Source organism: Carcharodon carcharias, chromosome 22 (genome assembly GCF_017639515.1).
Source record: "Carcharodon carcharias isolate sCarCar2 chromosome 22, sCarCar2.pri, whole genome shotgun sequence".
Taxonomy (NCBI): Eukaryota; Metazoa; Chordata; class Chondrichthyes; order Lamniformes; family Lamnidae; genus Carcharodon; species Carcharodon carcharias.
The window spans coordinates 35,469,819-35,485,258 of record NC_054488.1 but is presented as its reverse complement, the minus strand read 5'-3'; the positions used below and the strand labels follow the sequence as shown (position 1 = coordinate 35,485,258).

Genomic DNA, 15,440 nt, shown 5'->3' with positions numbered 1-15,440 from the left:
GGGCAGGATGTAGTTTGGCAAAATTAGCCTCCAGCAGACATGCAGGTCAGGAAGGGTGGGAGAGAATATTGAGGTAATTGGGGTTGCTGCTGGTCAGGACGTAGCAACAGGTGCCTCGGAGCCTTTCTGAGGGCACCAAAAAGGAATCTGTGGAATAAGAGCCTCCAGCCTGGAATGGCAGCAATGGAGCAGCAAAGGCAATGAGAATTGAAGAATTGGCATTTGTCAAGGTGGATTACCTTGGGCAGAGAAAATGAAGAATAAATGTTAGTGGTAAGGGGAGACAGGGTTGGGGAGGGGGCAGGGTGGTGAGAAGTGATGGGCTCAGTTTCAAAGCAGTCGCCAAAACATGCGCAGATTGGTGAAAGAGAAGCAAATCTCTGAACAGCAAAGTTACAAATTAGTTCAAGATAGCTAAACTTTGAAATGCATGCAGAGCAGAGAGGAACAAACGCATTGGAAAAAAACTATATTCAAAATTAAATGATGTAGAGAACATACGAACATATGAACTAGGAGCAAGAATAGGCCACTCGTCCCTTTTGTGCCTGCTTCTTCGTTCAGTAATATCATTGCTGATCTGACTAATCTCCTGCCTTAAACCGACGATGAATTGAAGACCAGGTGCTGAGACAGGTGAATGGAAGTTGGCAATTTGATGTGCAGAACAATGGGGTGCGTATTTTCAAAAAGTATTAAATATTTTCAATATCTACTAAAATAATTATTGCCGGAGCCAAGACATCTATTGCTTCCTGTGGATGAGTCCCTTAGCAATCAATGCAGATAAATCTGACAGTTCAACTGTCAAAATGGTACATCAAAGATGTTCTTCAAACGACAGGTTGAGTTTTGAAAGAGAGTAGCCAGCGACTGAAGAATTTCTTGAACAATAATCCCTAATGCCTAGTCCAACGAGAAGAATGAAAACAATTTTTTGCAGTTGATCGGAACTGCGGGGTAGATCCATCCATGTCTTTGTCTATGTCAATATTGCTATTGTCAGTTTCAATTACTTTGCCGGTAAAGGTGATTAGTCATCAGTGGTTTTTAAATCCAAAGGACAAATCTGTACAACAAGTCAAATTAGTAGTGATTAATCCTACTGGACAGCCCTCAGAGATGTGAATAAACCACAGTTCATCAGAAAAGACCCACGATATAATGCCATCGAAAAGATAGTCGAGCATGACAATATAGCGATGTTACAGTCACCATGTTCAAATCCACCCCTGCCAAAAGGGTGGATGTTATGTTGCAGCTATACAGAGCCAGAGTTAGATCCCATTTGGAATACTGCATTCAGTTCGGGGTTCCTCGGGAAGGATATATATTAGCCATAGAGGGGGTGCAATGCAGATTCACCAGAATGATATTGGGGCTGAAAGGAATAAATTATGCGAACAGGTTGCGTAGGCTATGTTTGTCTTCACTTAAATATAGAAGATTAAGGGGTGACCTAATTGAGGTGTTTAAAATCATCATGGGAATTAATAGGAAGATAGAGAGAAACTTTCAGGGGATGGGTGGGGAGTCTAGAACAAGGGGGACATAACATTAAAGTTTGGAGCGAGACCATTCTGAAGTGGTCAGGAAGCACTTTCTCAAAGGTAGTGGAATTCTGAAACTCCCTTTTCCCAAAAAACTTTTGAGGCTAGGTCAATTGAAACATTCAAATTGACTAGATTTTTATTAGGCAAGGGTGTTAAAAATTATAAGACCAAGTCAAGTAGGTGAAATTGCCATCTGCTGTGATCTAACTGAATGACAGGAACAGGCTCAAGGTGTTGAATGAGGGCAAAAAGAAATAGCATTTTTTTAGTAAGAACCTCTTACATGGGGGGTATTTACAATTAAAATATCAATTCAACAAATATGCAGAAGTTTTTGAAATTAGGATAAATAAGTTTACCCTCTAGTATTTTTGTTCTAAATCAGGTTCTGTCTATCAATGAAGAAGGATTAAGACGATGTGAAGAAAACACCAAAGTGTTTGGAAGACCAATCAGGTAACCACAAGCTCCATCTTAACTAGTACAAAGTACTCGAAGGCTGGCACTGCACAAAAGAACTGTTTCATGTATATATTACAGCTCTTTAACTTTATCAAAGCCTCAAATTGCCGTTTTTCTTAATTGTTTACTTTTATTAAATAGTTCATGGACATGCTTGGTGGATTTAGAAGGCTTGAATATGAGACACCTTTGGCGACCTGGTGTTAAGGCACTTTTGAGAATCATTGAGGTTGTTGAAGCTAACTATCCAGAAACATTGGGGCGACTATTGATCCTTAGAGCACCTAGAGTGTTTCCAGTACTTTGGACGTTGGTAAGTTGTCGCAGTGTCTAAGAAACGAATTGTAAATTGTTTCGCTTATAAGACACCTTGCATTCTAAATTATGATTTAATGTCCTTTTTTTGATTCTAGGTCAGTCCTTTCATTGATGACAATACAAGAAAAAAATTCCTAATCTATGCTGGAAATGATTACCAGGGGCCTGGAGGACTGGTTGATTACATAGACAAAGAAGTGATCCCTGATTTCCTTGGAGGAGAATGTGTGGTAAGAATATGTACACAAGTTGATTTTTGGAGTCATTTTCTAATGCCAACAATTGAATATGACAAGAAATATGCAGTCTCTGGTGCTTCAACAAAAGGAAAACTAAATGTTAATTAAATTAAATAATATTTTGAAGAAGGAATTCTAATTTAGGGTGTTATCTTTTGGAACTGATTGGATCCAGAATTATGTAATAGGTATTTCAAGCATTCCTAGCATCTTGCATTGGCACCTGAAGGGCTTGATTGTACAGGTATGTTTTTGAGTTGGTAGAATAGGTAAATTATCATAAATTATGCTGCTGTTTATAATTGTGAACTGTAGCCAATCACATATTCTGTTTATGTATTGTGTTTCCATTTTGATCAAAAGGAAAATGCAGCTTGCTTTGTTTAAAGTTCTTGTTTCACTCTTTCTAAATAGTAACTGCCTATCTGTGAACGCAAGTTAAATATTTAATGTACAGGCTGCAGAGGATTGAGCAGTCTTGCCCCTCACTGCCTTTCAGGCAGATTTGTAACATCAAGTAACCCAATCAAAATGCTTGTTCTATATCTCTGTCTATGGCTTTGATTCCTAAAAGAACTGGTTACAATCTGATGTTTATGTATATAAATATGAAGGACTAATGTTACTATTGTTCATTATAAGGCAGTATTATTTCTTTGAGGGGGCTACTCTGCAAGTCTGTTTAATTTTTGCTCTTGAGATGTTTTGACCCAAACCATGAAGAAATGTTTGGGGTATGGGTATATACAAGGCAGATCCAAAGGGGCGTGATGTTATTCTATAGCACTCTATAGTATGACAATCAAATGTCAGCACTAGTTTGATCCTGAGTGTCATTTGTATCAGAGGCACTTATATGTTTACTGTCCCTTTGCCGTCTTGAATTTCCAACATTATGTACTCCCTTGTCACACCCAGTTAAAGAAAAGCTCTCCTGCATGGAGGGAAGGTAGCTTTTCCAACAGCACAGCTAAGACTGAGAACTTGACATGTGGATAATTATTGTCATATACCCATAATCTACTATTTTAGCAAAGTGCATTGTTACTGTGTTATTTATATTTTTCAATAGGCATCATTTGTTACTTAGTTACTTAGAAGCATAATGACCTCCAGAGCCCAGTTATCTACTTGCTAGTCGTTTAGGTTATAAAAATACCCTTTGAGAATTGTGCATGATTTAAAAATCTTATTTAATGATGTTTTTGTTTCACTTTTTAGTGTGAGGTTCCAGAGGGAGGTCTAATCCCCAAATCAATGTATAGAACAGCAGAGGAACTTGACAATGATGACATCAGGTTATTGACTGAAACTATTTATCAGTCAGCAAGTGTTTTCAAAGGTTCACCTCATGAGGTAAAATTTGTGCTATCTCTTTAGCTGTTCTTAATTTCAAGTCCTTAATTTAATGTTTGTACATATACAAATTAACTTCTATGTGCCCTGATAGTTAAGATGAAAAAGTAAACATTTTATTAATATACTGATTGTATTATATTTTGCTGTATGTGCATCCAGATATTAATTGAAATGGTGGAAGCATCTTCTGTGATAACCTGGGATTTTGATGTGGTGAAAGGTGATATCGCTTTCAACATCTACCATTCAAAACGAGCACCTCAGCTTCCCAAAAAGGACACCCTTGGAGCACATGGGATAACATGTCCTGGAGGAAATAATGTGCAGCTTATAGATAAATCATGGCTACTAGGAAAAGACTATAGTATGGTGGAGCCACCACTCATCTGCAAAGAAGGAGAAAGTGTACAGGTCAGTTTTGTAATGATCAGAAACCAACACAGTAAGGCCAGTGTTACATGATGTAATTTTAGTTGTGGTGCCCAGTCAAAGTAATCCATTATGAAGCATTCTAAAGGTTCATCTTTGCTGTAATGTTCAGGTTAATTGGTGTTTGCATATTTTTAAAATCAATTCTGTTTTTATCTTCTGTGTTATCCATAGGGTTCACATGTAACAAGATGGCCTGGTTTTTATATCCTACAGTGGAAATTTCACAGTATGCCTTCCTGTGCTACAACTAACCTGCCTCGTGTAGATGATGTGCTGGCAACATTACAGGTTTCTTCCCATAAGTGTAAAGTTATGTATTACACTGAGGTCATAGGATCGGATGATTTCAGGTACGACGTATAAAACTATTGTGTTGAGAATTCAGTATGATGTCAGAACCGTGCTCAGATGAGAACTAGAGGCAATTAGTCTTCACTGAATATGGTTGAATCTATTTATTCTTCAATTCAAATCTGTCAGTGTATTTTCCACACCATACACTAATCCCTGATATTTAGAGCAGGCTGTGATTTACTCCCAGACTTCTCCTCTAAGACTGTTGAGAATTGCACAGATGCACTACAGATCCTTACTTCTGCTCATAACCCCTCCACTGTACCCCCCCCCCCCCCCCTCCCCCAATATCTTTGTCTGAATGGATTTGAAGCTTAAGTACAAGGAATTGCAGCAGGAACCCATATCTCGCAATTCCATTGAGTCGGTTCAGTGAGATGTTTGGGGATGTTTAAAATTATATAGTGTTTAAAACTGATGGTAATTCAGTTTACTATGGTTAAAAAAGTTGTAATTTTCCATAGATACAATTTGACTTGTTTGTCCTTTGTTTATTTTAACAAAGGAAGGAAAAGAAGCTTGAGTTCCATTTTGCAAGTTATACGTTGGAAAATTGTTGAGTTGCACTTTCCACAAGTGCTGGTGTTAAGTCAATGTTTTGGCAAGTCTCCTGCAATCTTGGGTTCTATTGTGTGGCCTGCTATTATAAAAAAAGTGGTTCCTTAATCATATGACAACACTGAATCAAAAAAAACAAAATCAATTTTGAAATAACCTTAATTAAAAGTTTAGATGTTGTGGTCCTACGAAACCGGTCCAAATGAAGGTGATATTTTAGGTACATGTTGATGTAACCAAAAGTGTTTCAGCTACTCTAAGGAATATGGTTATGAATTTTACATTCAAAAAAGATGAGAAGCGAGGTAAAAAAAACAGGATAATTACACCAACTGACCAGTTGCCATTTTAATACCAATTTTTTTAAATCAGTTTTTAGATAGTGATGGACCAGTATTTAAGATGGTTTCTGACTCCCTTCGTTGGTAGGTTAGATCTGATGCAGTAGTTCAAAATTGCGAAGTATATCAAAATTATTAATGGGGAGAAACTACTTAAGCTGTTGTAGAAAGAGGTGTGTTTTTTTTTAAAAAACTAAAGCGTTGTAAGAAGCTATAATTTGTGTATGGTAAAGGACAGGGGGATAGGACTAAGTGGACAGCTCTTTCAGGGAGCCAGTATAAGTAAGTGCAAAGGCCAGTTGATGCTGCTTTGGTGCTGTAAAATTCTATGTTTTCATCCAAAAAATACTAAAATAGTGTGGATACCAAAGGAAAGATTCCCAATAAACAGCTTCCAAACAAATCTTCAAATTATTTCATGTAAATGAATATTTATATTGCATCGAAACCCCAAAAACACATGCTATTTTTATTTTAGGGGGTCCATGACTAGCCTCGAATCTAGCCATAGTGGCTTCTCACAGCTCAGTGCCACTACAACATCATCCAGCCAGTCACACTCCAGCTCTATGATCTCCAGGTAGTGATTCAGAATGCCTGCAATTAAAATACAAGTGTAAAAACAGGACAATTTTTTTGGTGGCAGCTGATTGGAATGATGGTGCAGCAACAAACAATGCGTATTTGACGTTACTAGTGCAACAAGTACAATCAGTTCAGTTTCTTTGTATCTTTCGATTTCTCCTTCACTTATGTATCAGAGTGCACCCATAGTTTGCAATCAAGATTTTTAAAATAATGTACTAATTCATATTTTAGCCAAATGTCATGAAGGTGTAAATGTTTACAGGACTGTATTTTTTAACAGACTGTAATATGTTTTAAAGATAGTACTGTACTTTAAATCCTACCTGTCCTGGAAATGTCACCAAACCTTTCCTAGATTCTTGAAATTGTTGTTACAATGCATTGAAAAAAAGCACACAGTCGAAGAAACAAATATTCTGAATTTGACAGTTAAAGGAAAAGAACGTTGTATAAATGGGAAAAAAAGTTATTACAAGCACATGCTAGACATAAAAAGTGTGTCTTTTGCACTTGAACCAGACAAATAATTGCTTGGAAGCATGAGGTCGCACACTTTAGTTTTGAAACCCATTGTCACAACCTACTTGAATGTAGTTATAGCTAAACATTTCATCTTTGTTAAGGAGTTGCTCTTTAACTGTATAAGACATCTTTCTACAATTTGGTTACTGTGTTTAATGTCCTGAAACCAATAATGTTCTCATGAAACAAAATCATTGTGTTAATATTCTTGTTGTGTCTACTTGTACATTGCATATCAATCTTTGTTTATGGAGCAATACTTGTTACCACTGGGTTGGTAATAAATCATTCAAATATCCTTTAAACAGTCTCTTTTTAAATAATAAACTTCTAAACTGAAATCCTAATGTTTGTCTTATTTTGTGTTACCATTTGTAGTGGTTCAGATTCTTGTACAACTGCAATTTTTCATTAAAGGTGCCATATAAATATAAGTTAATGTAATGAAAGATTCCAAGGTGCTTGGGAATTATAAAACAAAGTATGACTCCCAGCCACAGAAAGGAGATATTAAGTCAAAGAGGTAGAAGGTTTTAAGGAGTGGCTTAAAGGAGGAAAGTGAGGATGAGAGGTGTAGGGAGGGTATTCAACAACATGTGAAGGCATGACCACCAATTGTGGAGCAATTAAAATTGGGGGTGCACAAGAGATCAGAATAAGAAGAATGCAGATATCTCAGAAGTTTGCAAGGCTGGAGGAGAATACAGAGATAGAGGGGGTGGCCATGGAGAGACTTGCAAGCCTGGGATGGCAACAAGAAAGCAGGAAGGCCAAGGAGTACTGAAGGGTTGGGGTAGGGAATTTGTAGATCAGTGTACCTCAGAGTGCAGAAGTGAAAGGAGAGATGACAACAGAAAAGAGTCCGAGAGTGATAAACAGGAGCAGTTGTTAAATAAAAACCGCAATCGTGAGAATAGATCATGCGAACATGTGAATGGACCCAAGGAGAGCTCGAGTCATTGGAGGATACCATAAAATCCAAAAGCAGCAGAGGATTTCTCTTCTGGTATAACAGAATGCTTGCAGATAGTATGCAGTAACTTCGCCAATGTGTTGCTAGTTATGTATTTTCATTGTTCTTTTAAAAACTGACCTCTACTCAAGGCAGACCTTTAAATCAAATTTATTGGAAAAAGTTTATGCTTCTATAGGTATACAATCTGCTGGAGTGTAATACCCTTACCAGCTGCCAATATTATGATTGGCAGGAAGAAATTCTAGAGGAGATTGCTAAATACATCTCATTGTCAGAAGCTCTGCTAATGAAGGCATAATGATCCATTGAACATCAACAACCACATATTTTGCTATAACTCTTTCGAGTACAAACCTGTTTCCATCTGTTTCAGATGAATTTACATTGTTTCATAGTTTGCCATTGTGAGATTTGAACTCTTGATACTCTTTTGAGTAAATCCGTTTCCATCTGTTTCAGATGAAGTTACATTGTTTCATAGTTTGCCATTGTGAGATTTGAACTCTTGATCTTGGGGTTACAAACCCAGTACCATAACCACTTGGCTATATTTTGCTGTAAGTTGAAGTGGATGGAAGTAGTTAGATTCTTTTGTGCTGTTTATGAATGACCACCAGATGGTGCTATATTTCTTCGAATAATAGAAGTGCATCTTGGAGGAATGGAATAATCAACCAAGAAAGCTATGAATTGGTTGGTAAGTCCTGATTCAGGTGTAAAAACTGGCGAAATTTTTCTGGCTAGACATCAAGATAAAAAAGGTCAAATTTGTGTCTGCATATAAGTTAATTGTCTCATGCAGCAGGAACACTGGGCTGAGGTGAACTCCAGGCTTTATTCAATTTCCACCTTTGAAAGTTATATTTTAAGCTCATCTTGGTAAAGCACAGAGAGATATTGGACAGAGTTTGCATATATCACATGGGTTTACAGCTTCAAGCTTGCACTTCCTGCAGATTTCTGGTCACAGATTTGGCAGGCAAAACACATTTTGCCAAACAAGGATGAGCTATGATCTATGTCTAATTGAAGCCAAAGTTATATTTGGAAACATGTTGCATGGAGTTTGCAGAAAAGCAAGTGAAAGAAGTTTGCCAAGCAGGTGGGTCTTGGTCAAATGCCTGAAACAGAAGTTGTCGCACATGCTATTTTTCCTTCCTATTCTCCAGTTTCAGGACGTACTGCTTTAATGCTCCTTTAATAAACAAAAACTGTTTTTTCTCGTAACTTTCAGGTTCTCAGAATATGCCAGAGTATTTCACTGCTAATGTGTAATTTTTTTGAAGTGTATCATTGTTTTCTAGGCAAATGCAACAGCTGATTTGCACGCAGCAATTTAAATAAAATGACCAGATAATCTGATATAAAAGCAAAGCACTGTGAATGCTGGAAATCTGAAATAAAAACAGGGAATGTTGGAAAGACTCAGCAGGTCTGGCAGCACCTGTGGAGAGAGAAACAGAATTAATGTTTCAAGTCAGCAGCTCTGAAGAAGTCATATGGATTTGAAATGTTAACTCTGGTGAGCAGGTTATTGCTGCTCGATAGCACTGTCGATGATGTGCTGCTTTTAGTACCATGGTGTTAATCTGTGTTTCAGTTAATAGATAAATTCTACAGAAAAGTGGTTACTGAGCAAATGTTACAACTCTGAATTTGAAGCACTACTTTTGCTTTTGCTTAGGAGTTAGAGGCACAGAAATTGGATTGCAGTGAATCGATGTGATTCAGGTGCTGAGCACATTGCACATGCCTTATGAGTCCTGGTGACAGGAACATGGAAAATTGCCAATTGGTGTGCTGGCCTCATTTGTTTAGACAAACTCTAGGTGTGAGTTGCACCCCTGGAGGCAACTCATTTGTCTTGATGCACCAAGGCAGGCCAGTTTGTGCGTCAGCCATGTTCATAAGAGTCTGGAAGCAGGAGACAATCTGTAAGGTCTGATGGGTTGCAAACAGTGGAATAAGTTAACTTAAAATGTGTTTTTAAATGTGTTATATTACCTTCATGACTTATTCTCAGACATTCTGGTTGTTACAGTGGTTATGTTTTGGAGTTCTGCTATGATCCAAGTGCCAGCGCTTCAGTAAACATTTAGGTAAAGGTGCACAAGGAACATTTATACCCAAATAATTATAAATACCACACCTGCTATGGGCAAAATGGTCATATAAAGACAATTAATATTTTCTGCCTGTCATAATATTAAGACTTTTTTCTTCATATAGGTAAGTTAAAGAAGATGGCAATAATAAACAGGTCTGGCAACATCTGAAAAAGAACAATTTGTCCTGGGTATGATTACCATAAAGTACAGAAACAGCTCATTTAAATAATTATGAATTTGAGTGGTTGAGACCCTGCTTTTAGTTTATCTTCACACAGTAACTTCATACAGGGTCTGGGAGATCAACCTTGAGTTTGTTCAAAGTAGTGTGGACAATAGAGGGTTATACTGTGGTAAGAAATAGAATAGAGATTGGCGAGACAATGCCAACATACTGAATGATCTAAAAACCAAACAGGTGGGAAAAAGTGGAAAATTTAATTTAGTTTGTATTGTATTTAATTATCTTTGCAACCTAATCGATTGTGGTACAATAATAAGTCTTGAAGTGTCACATATCTGAGCAATGTCACGTGGCAGATTTTCATTCAAATGCAGATCATTATGACCTTCCAATTTGGTCACATTTACCTGGGCACAATAAATTTACATCTCATTGTATTAAAGCACATCATCTGTTTGAGCCTACTTAATTTAATTGCTAAAATCACAGTTCATCAGCGTCAAATTAATCCGTTGAATTGTTAAATTTCTAATTATATCACTACAGACTGAACTTCATTTATTTCTAAACTGCCATTGAAATGGTATTGTGCCTACTCTCAACATTTTATTAAAAGCAAAAATTAAGGTCTCCAAAATATATGAAATGCCAGTAGCTATTTGGATTAGAATAATGTGAATTCTCAAAGCAATATTACACTTAACAGGAATTGGCATTTTGTGTGGTTTTCCTGGAGTTAACTTATACAAGGATCTGTGATATCAACCTGGAGATAAAAGTGGCCCCATATTAGATGCTGGATGTTCTACCAGCTCCTGCTGTTAATTGCTTGTGACTTTTCAATCTACTTTAGATTAAGATTTCCTTTACTGTGTTTCTTGCTGACTGGCTTATTTGTGTTGTTAGTGACACAATATAAAGCTCTTGAACAAGTTTTGTACAATTGGTTTCACTTCTGTCACATGCATGCTCTTTTAATTTACAATACAATTACCTGTTTCCATTTTCACAACTATAAATAGAACGTGATGAGTCAAACCTTTTAGATGATTTTAGAAGAGCATAGTCAGGACATTTTTCCCCATTAGTTTTCAACTCCTGCACACACTGATTTGTGCCTGGGTACAGTTCTGTAGGCTTCAGGCACAATCTGGTACCTTCATGTTTGAGCCCATATGCTACTCATCATCAAGACCCTTTACTGCCATTTCTGCAATATTTCCTACCTCCAGCCCCACTTCCAATGCTGATACCTTAAACATGCTTTCATCACCTTCAGACTCAACTGCTCTAATAGTCCCCTTTGTAGTTCCCCATTGTCTACCCTCCACAAGTTCCACCATGTTCAAACTCTGCTGTATAGGTATTGCTTGCCTTGCTTGTCTTAATTGATCTATACCAGCTTTTTTTTCTTTATGTCCATCCCTTCATCCTGCACTCCATCCAATCCTCCAACTGTCCATCTATCCCTCCATCTGTCCATCCAACCCTCCTACCATCCATTCATCTATCCATTCCTCCACCCTTTCATCCCTCCATCCGCCTGTCCCTGCCTTCACCTGTCTGTCCATACATAGGTACATCCATCCATCTCTCCATCCATCCATCCCTCTCTCCATCTATCCTTAAATCCACCACTCCGTCCATCCTTTCACCCATTCATCTCCGTCCATCCATCCATTGTCCATCCTTCCCTCCCTTCATCATTCAATCCATCCATCCATCCCTCCCTCCATCTGTCCATCCCTCCCTCCATTCATCCCTAATTCCATCCCTTCATCCATCCCTCCATCTATCTATCTCTCCATCAATCCATCCTTACCTCCCTCCCTCCTATCCATCCTCATAACCCTTCAACCATCCCTCCTCCCCCAGGTTTGCATTGCATTTGGATATCAATCTGTATATTTAAAGAAGGACCCCTTGAACTTTAACTGCATGTCCTTGTTGCCTACAATATAGAATTGCAGTTCTCCATATCAAAATTGGAAACCAGCAGGTAAGCTCCACTTCATTTTAACTGCCTGCACCATCTGAATTATTCCAGTCAGTGGGGTTAAAATTCTCCTAAACTTCTGCTGAAACCTTGGGCCAAACCTTCCGGTCTCCAGATGTCAGAGACTGAAGATCTAAGATTGTACAACTGAAGATGCGCATCATGACCCTGTGGAAGTCCCTTTGTGAATGTCTCTGATTCTAAGTTAGAGTCAGAGACTTCGGACATTCCATGGTACTTGACATGAATAGTTATCCAGGAAATGTTAGACAGATTAAAACCTGGTATAATGCCTTGGTAATTCCACGACTGATCCCCCAATCACTCCACCGTCCCAACCTGACCTGGCTAGCCCCTCTCGGCTCAACACAGCTAACCTCCGCCTTTCTGTCCGACCCAACTTCCACCCCCAACCTGACCACCTCCCCCCGACCAGATTACTCCAGACCCAATCCAAAAACCCAACTAACCCCTGGACCAGGCCCGACCACCCTCCGACCTGACTACCCCCCAACCACCCTGAACCAATTACTGCCCCAACCACCCGAATACCCCCTGACCCGACCCTACTAGACCTTACCCGACTAAACCCAACTATCGTACCAACCCCCTAACCACCTGGTTATCCACTGACAAGACCTGACTACCCCCTCGACCTGACCCAACTATCCCCTGACCCAACTGCTCACTCACCCACCTGTCCGCCTCATTTATTTAACCACCCTACCCATTCACTCATCCATTCTCTCACATTCAAAGACTGTACAACTTTAGGTCATAAGTTCCCTCCCCCATCCCCACCCCCTTTCTGTTTCCCCCTTCCCCTTTTTTTTTCCAATAAATTATAAAGATTTTCCTTTTCCCACCTATTTCCATTATATAAAAAAAAACCCACTAGAGCTATACCTTGAGTGCCCTACCATCCATTCTTAATTAGCACATTCGTTTAGATAATATCACCAACTTTAATTTTAACACCTATGTGTTCTATTGTACTATTGTCGTTGATATCTTTTGATGATCTGCTTCTATCACTGCTTGTTTGTCCCTACAACCACACCCCCCCAACCCCCCCCCCCCCCACCCCCCCCCTCCACCTCTTTGTCTCTCTATCTCTCCGCCCCCCACACACACACCTTAAACCAGCTTATATTTCAACTCTTTCTTGGACTCGAACGCAAGTTCTGTTGAAGGGTCATGAGGACTCGAAACGTCAACTCTTTTCTTCTCCGCCGATGCTGCCAGACCTGCTGAGTTTTTCCAGGTAATTCTGTTTTTGTTTTGTACATTTAAACTTACCATACAACAGCTAGTGCTGTTAAAATGGGCTGTGTCCTACCTTTCCCCCATTCTACTCCATTCCGATGGAGTTCCCATGGGATGCTATGCTGCACATCTTGGAAGAAATGCGCAGCAATGTCAGGTCAGACAAATCGTTGAACACAGTGACAATCATCGCTGCTGCTTGGAAGATTCAGGCCCTTGTTCTCTTCCTTCAACGAAACTTGAGCTCATTCACGTTTACTGCTTTGGTGCTAAACACTCATTTCTTAGGCTCTAAGAATCCTATCTCCTGCAGTATTTCTGAGTTTTCCCCTGCATTCCAGTTTGAAACCTATCGAAGATGCTTTCAAAGCAACAAGAGATTGAATGTTGAATTGATCGATCTTGCAGTCCCCACCTACAGTGTGAAGTCATGTTTAAACAATTCAACACAAAAGCAAAATATTGCAGATGCCATAAATCTGAAATAAAAACAATAAAAATAAGAATTTCCTGCATTTTCTGTTTTTTATTTTAAACACTTGAAACTAAGCAATAAGGCTGAGATAGGAGCTATGGTAAGTGGGGTCTGATGTGCGCTGATTTGTACAGCACACAACACAGTTTTTAGGTCTTTAGAAGGAGAAGCTACAAGTAAGTTTACACTTCTCGAGCAATTAAACATAGTTATACCCCTGCTCCCTCTTCATCCATAATGCATACTGGCACGACCACGTAAAAGACATTTCCTAATGTTGTCCCTGAGCTAGGAATTTGTGTGCCTGTGCAAGGAACCCCTTTTTTAATTTATGAGTTGTTCAATTTAAAAGAAGCCAGCAGACAAACTTTAGCTCTAAGCAAGTTAAAGGTTAGTTTATTACAGAACGACTGCTGAGAGTCACTTAAGTAAAAGTGATAGGTATTAACTAAAATACAGTTATAAAGATTAAAATGCAGATACCTGGATGCACCTGTATCTGAATGCACGCAGTATATGAAATAAGGTAAATGAGCTTGTGGCGCAGATTGAAATTTGCAGGTATGATGTGGTGGGCATCACGGAGACATGGCTGCAAGGGGATCAGGACTGGGAGCTAAAAATCCAAGGATATACATCCTATCGAAAAGATAGGCAGGTTGGCAGAGGGGGTGGGGTTGCTTTTTTAGTAAGAAATGAAATTAAATCGATAGCAAGAAATGATGTAGGGTCAGATGATGTAGAATCTGTGTGGGTAGAGTTGAGGAATCGCAAAGGTAAAAAAAACATAATCGGAGTTATGTTCAGGCCTCCGAATAGTAGTCAGGATGTAGGGCACAAGATACACCAGGAGATAGAAAAGGCGTATAAGAAAGGCAAGGTTACAGTGATCATGGGGGATTTCAATATGCAGGTAGACTGAGAAAATCAGGTTGGTAGTGGATCCCAAGAAAAAGAATTTGTGGAGTGTCGATGAGATGGCTTTTTGGAGCAGCTTGTGGTGGAGCCCACTAGGGAACAGGCAATTCTGGATTTAGTGATGTGTAATGAGGCAGATTTGATAAGGGAGCTTAAGGTGAAGGAACCCATAGGAGGAAGTGACGATAATATGATAGAATTTACCTTGCAATTTGAGAGGAAAAAGCTGGAATCAGATGTAACAGTATTACAGTTGAATAAAGACAACTACAGGGGCATGAGGGAGGAGCTGGCCAGAATTGACTGGGAGATGAGCCTTGCAGGAAAGATAGTGGAACAGCAATGGCAGGAGTTTCTGGGAGTAATTTGAGAGACACAGCAAGAATTCATCCCTCGGAAGAAGAAGCATACTAAAGGGAGGACGCGGCAACCATGGCTGACAAGGGAAGTCAGGGACAGCATAAAAGCTAAAGAGAAAGCATACAATGTGGCGAAGAGCAGTGGGAAACCAGGGGATTGGGAAGCCTACAAAGACCAACAGAGGACAACTAAAAAAGAAATAAGGAGGGAGAAGATTAAATATGAGGGTAAACTAGCCAGTAATATAAAAGAAGATTGCAAGAGTTTTTTTAGATATATAAAGGGTAAGAGAGAGGCAAAAGTGGACATTGGGCTGCTGGAAAATGATGCTGGAGAAGTAGTAATGGGGAACAAAGAAATGGCGGAGGAACTAAATAGGTACTTTGCATCAGTCTTCACAGTGGAAGACACGAGTAACATCCCCAAAGTTC

The 15,440-nt window shown here is 39.0% G+C and overlaps 1 protein-coding gene across 1 annotated transcript in view; it reads left to right on the top strand.

The window, feature by feature from the left end:
• Window positions 1-7,067, top strand: part of LOC121293726 (SEC14-like protein 1) — a 51,694-nt gene extending 44,627 nt beyond the window's left edge. Inside the window, exons 10-16 of the mRNA XM_041216944.1 lie at window positions 1,939-2,009; window positions 2,157-2,328; window positions 2,429-2,563; window positions 3,794-3,928; window positions 4,091-4,342; window positions 4,535-4,713; window positions 6,095-7,067. Coding sequence (XP_041072878.1) covers window positions 1,939-2,009; window positions 2,157-2,328; window positions 2,429-2,563; window positions 3,794-3,928; window positions 4,091-4,342; window positions 4,535-4,713; window positions 6,095-6,200 — 1,050 coding nt within the window. The 3' untranslated portion in view covers window positions 6,201-7,067. The remainder of the gene's footprint in view (window positions 1-1,938; window positions 2,010-2,156; window positions 2,329-2,428; window positions 2,564-3,793; window positions 3,929-4,090; window positions 4,343-4,534; window positions 4,714-6,094) is intronic.
• The last annotated feature ends 8,373 nt before the right edge of the window (window positions 7,068-15,440 follow it).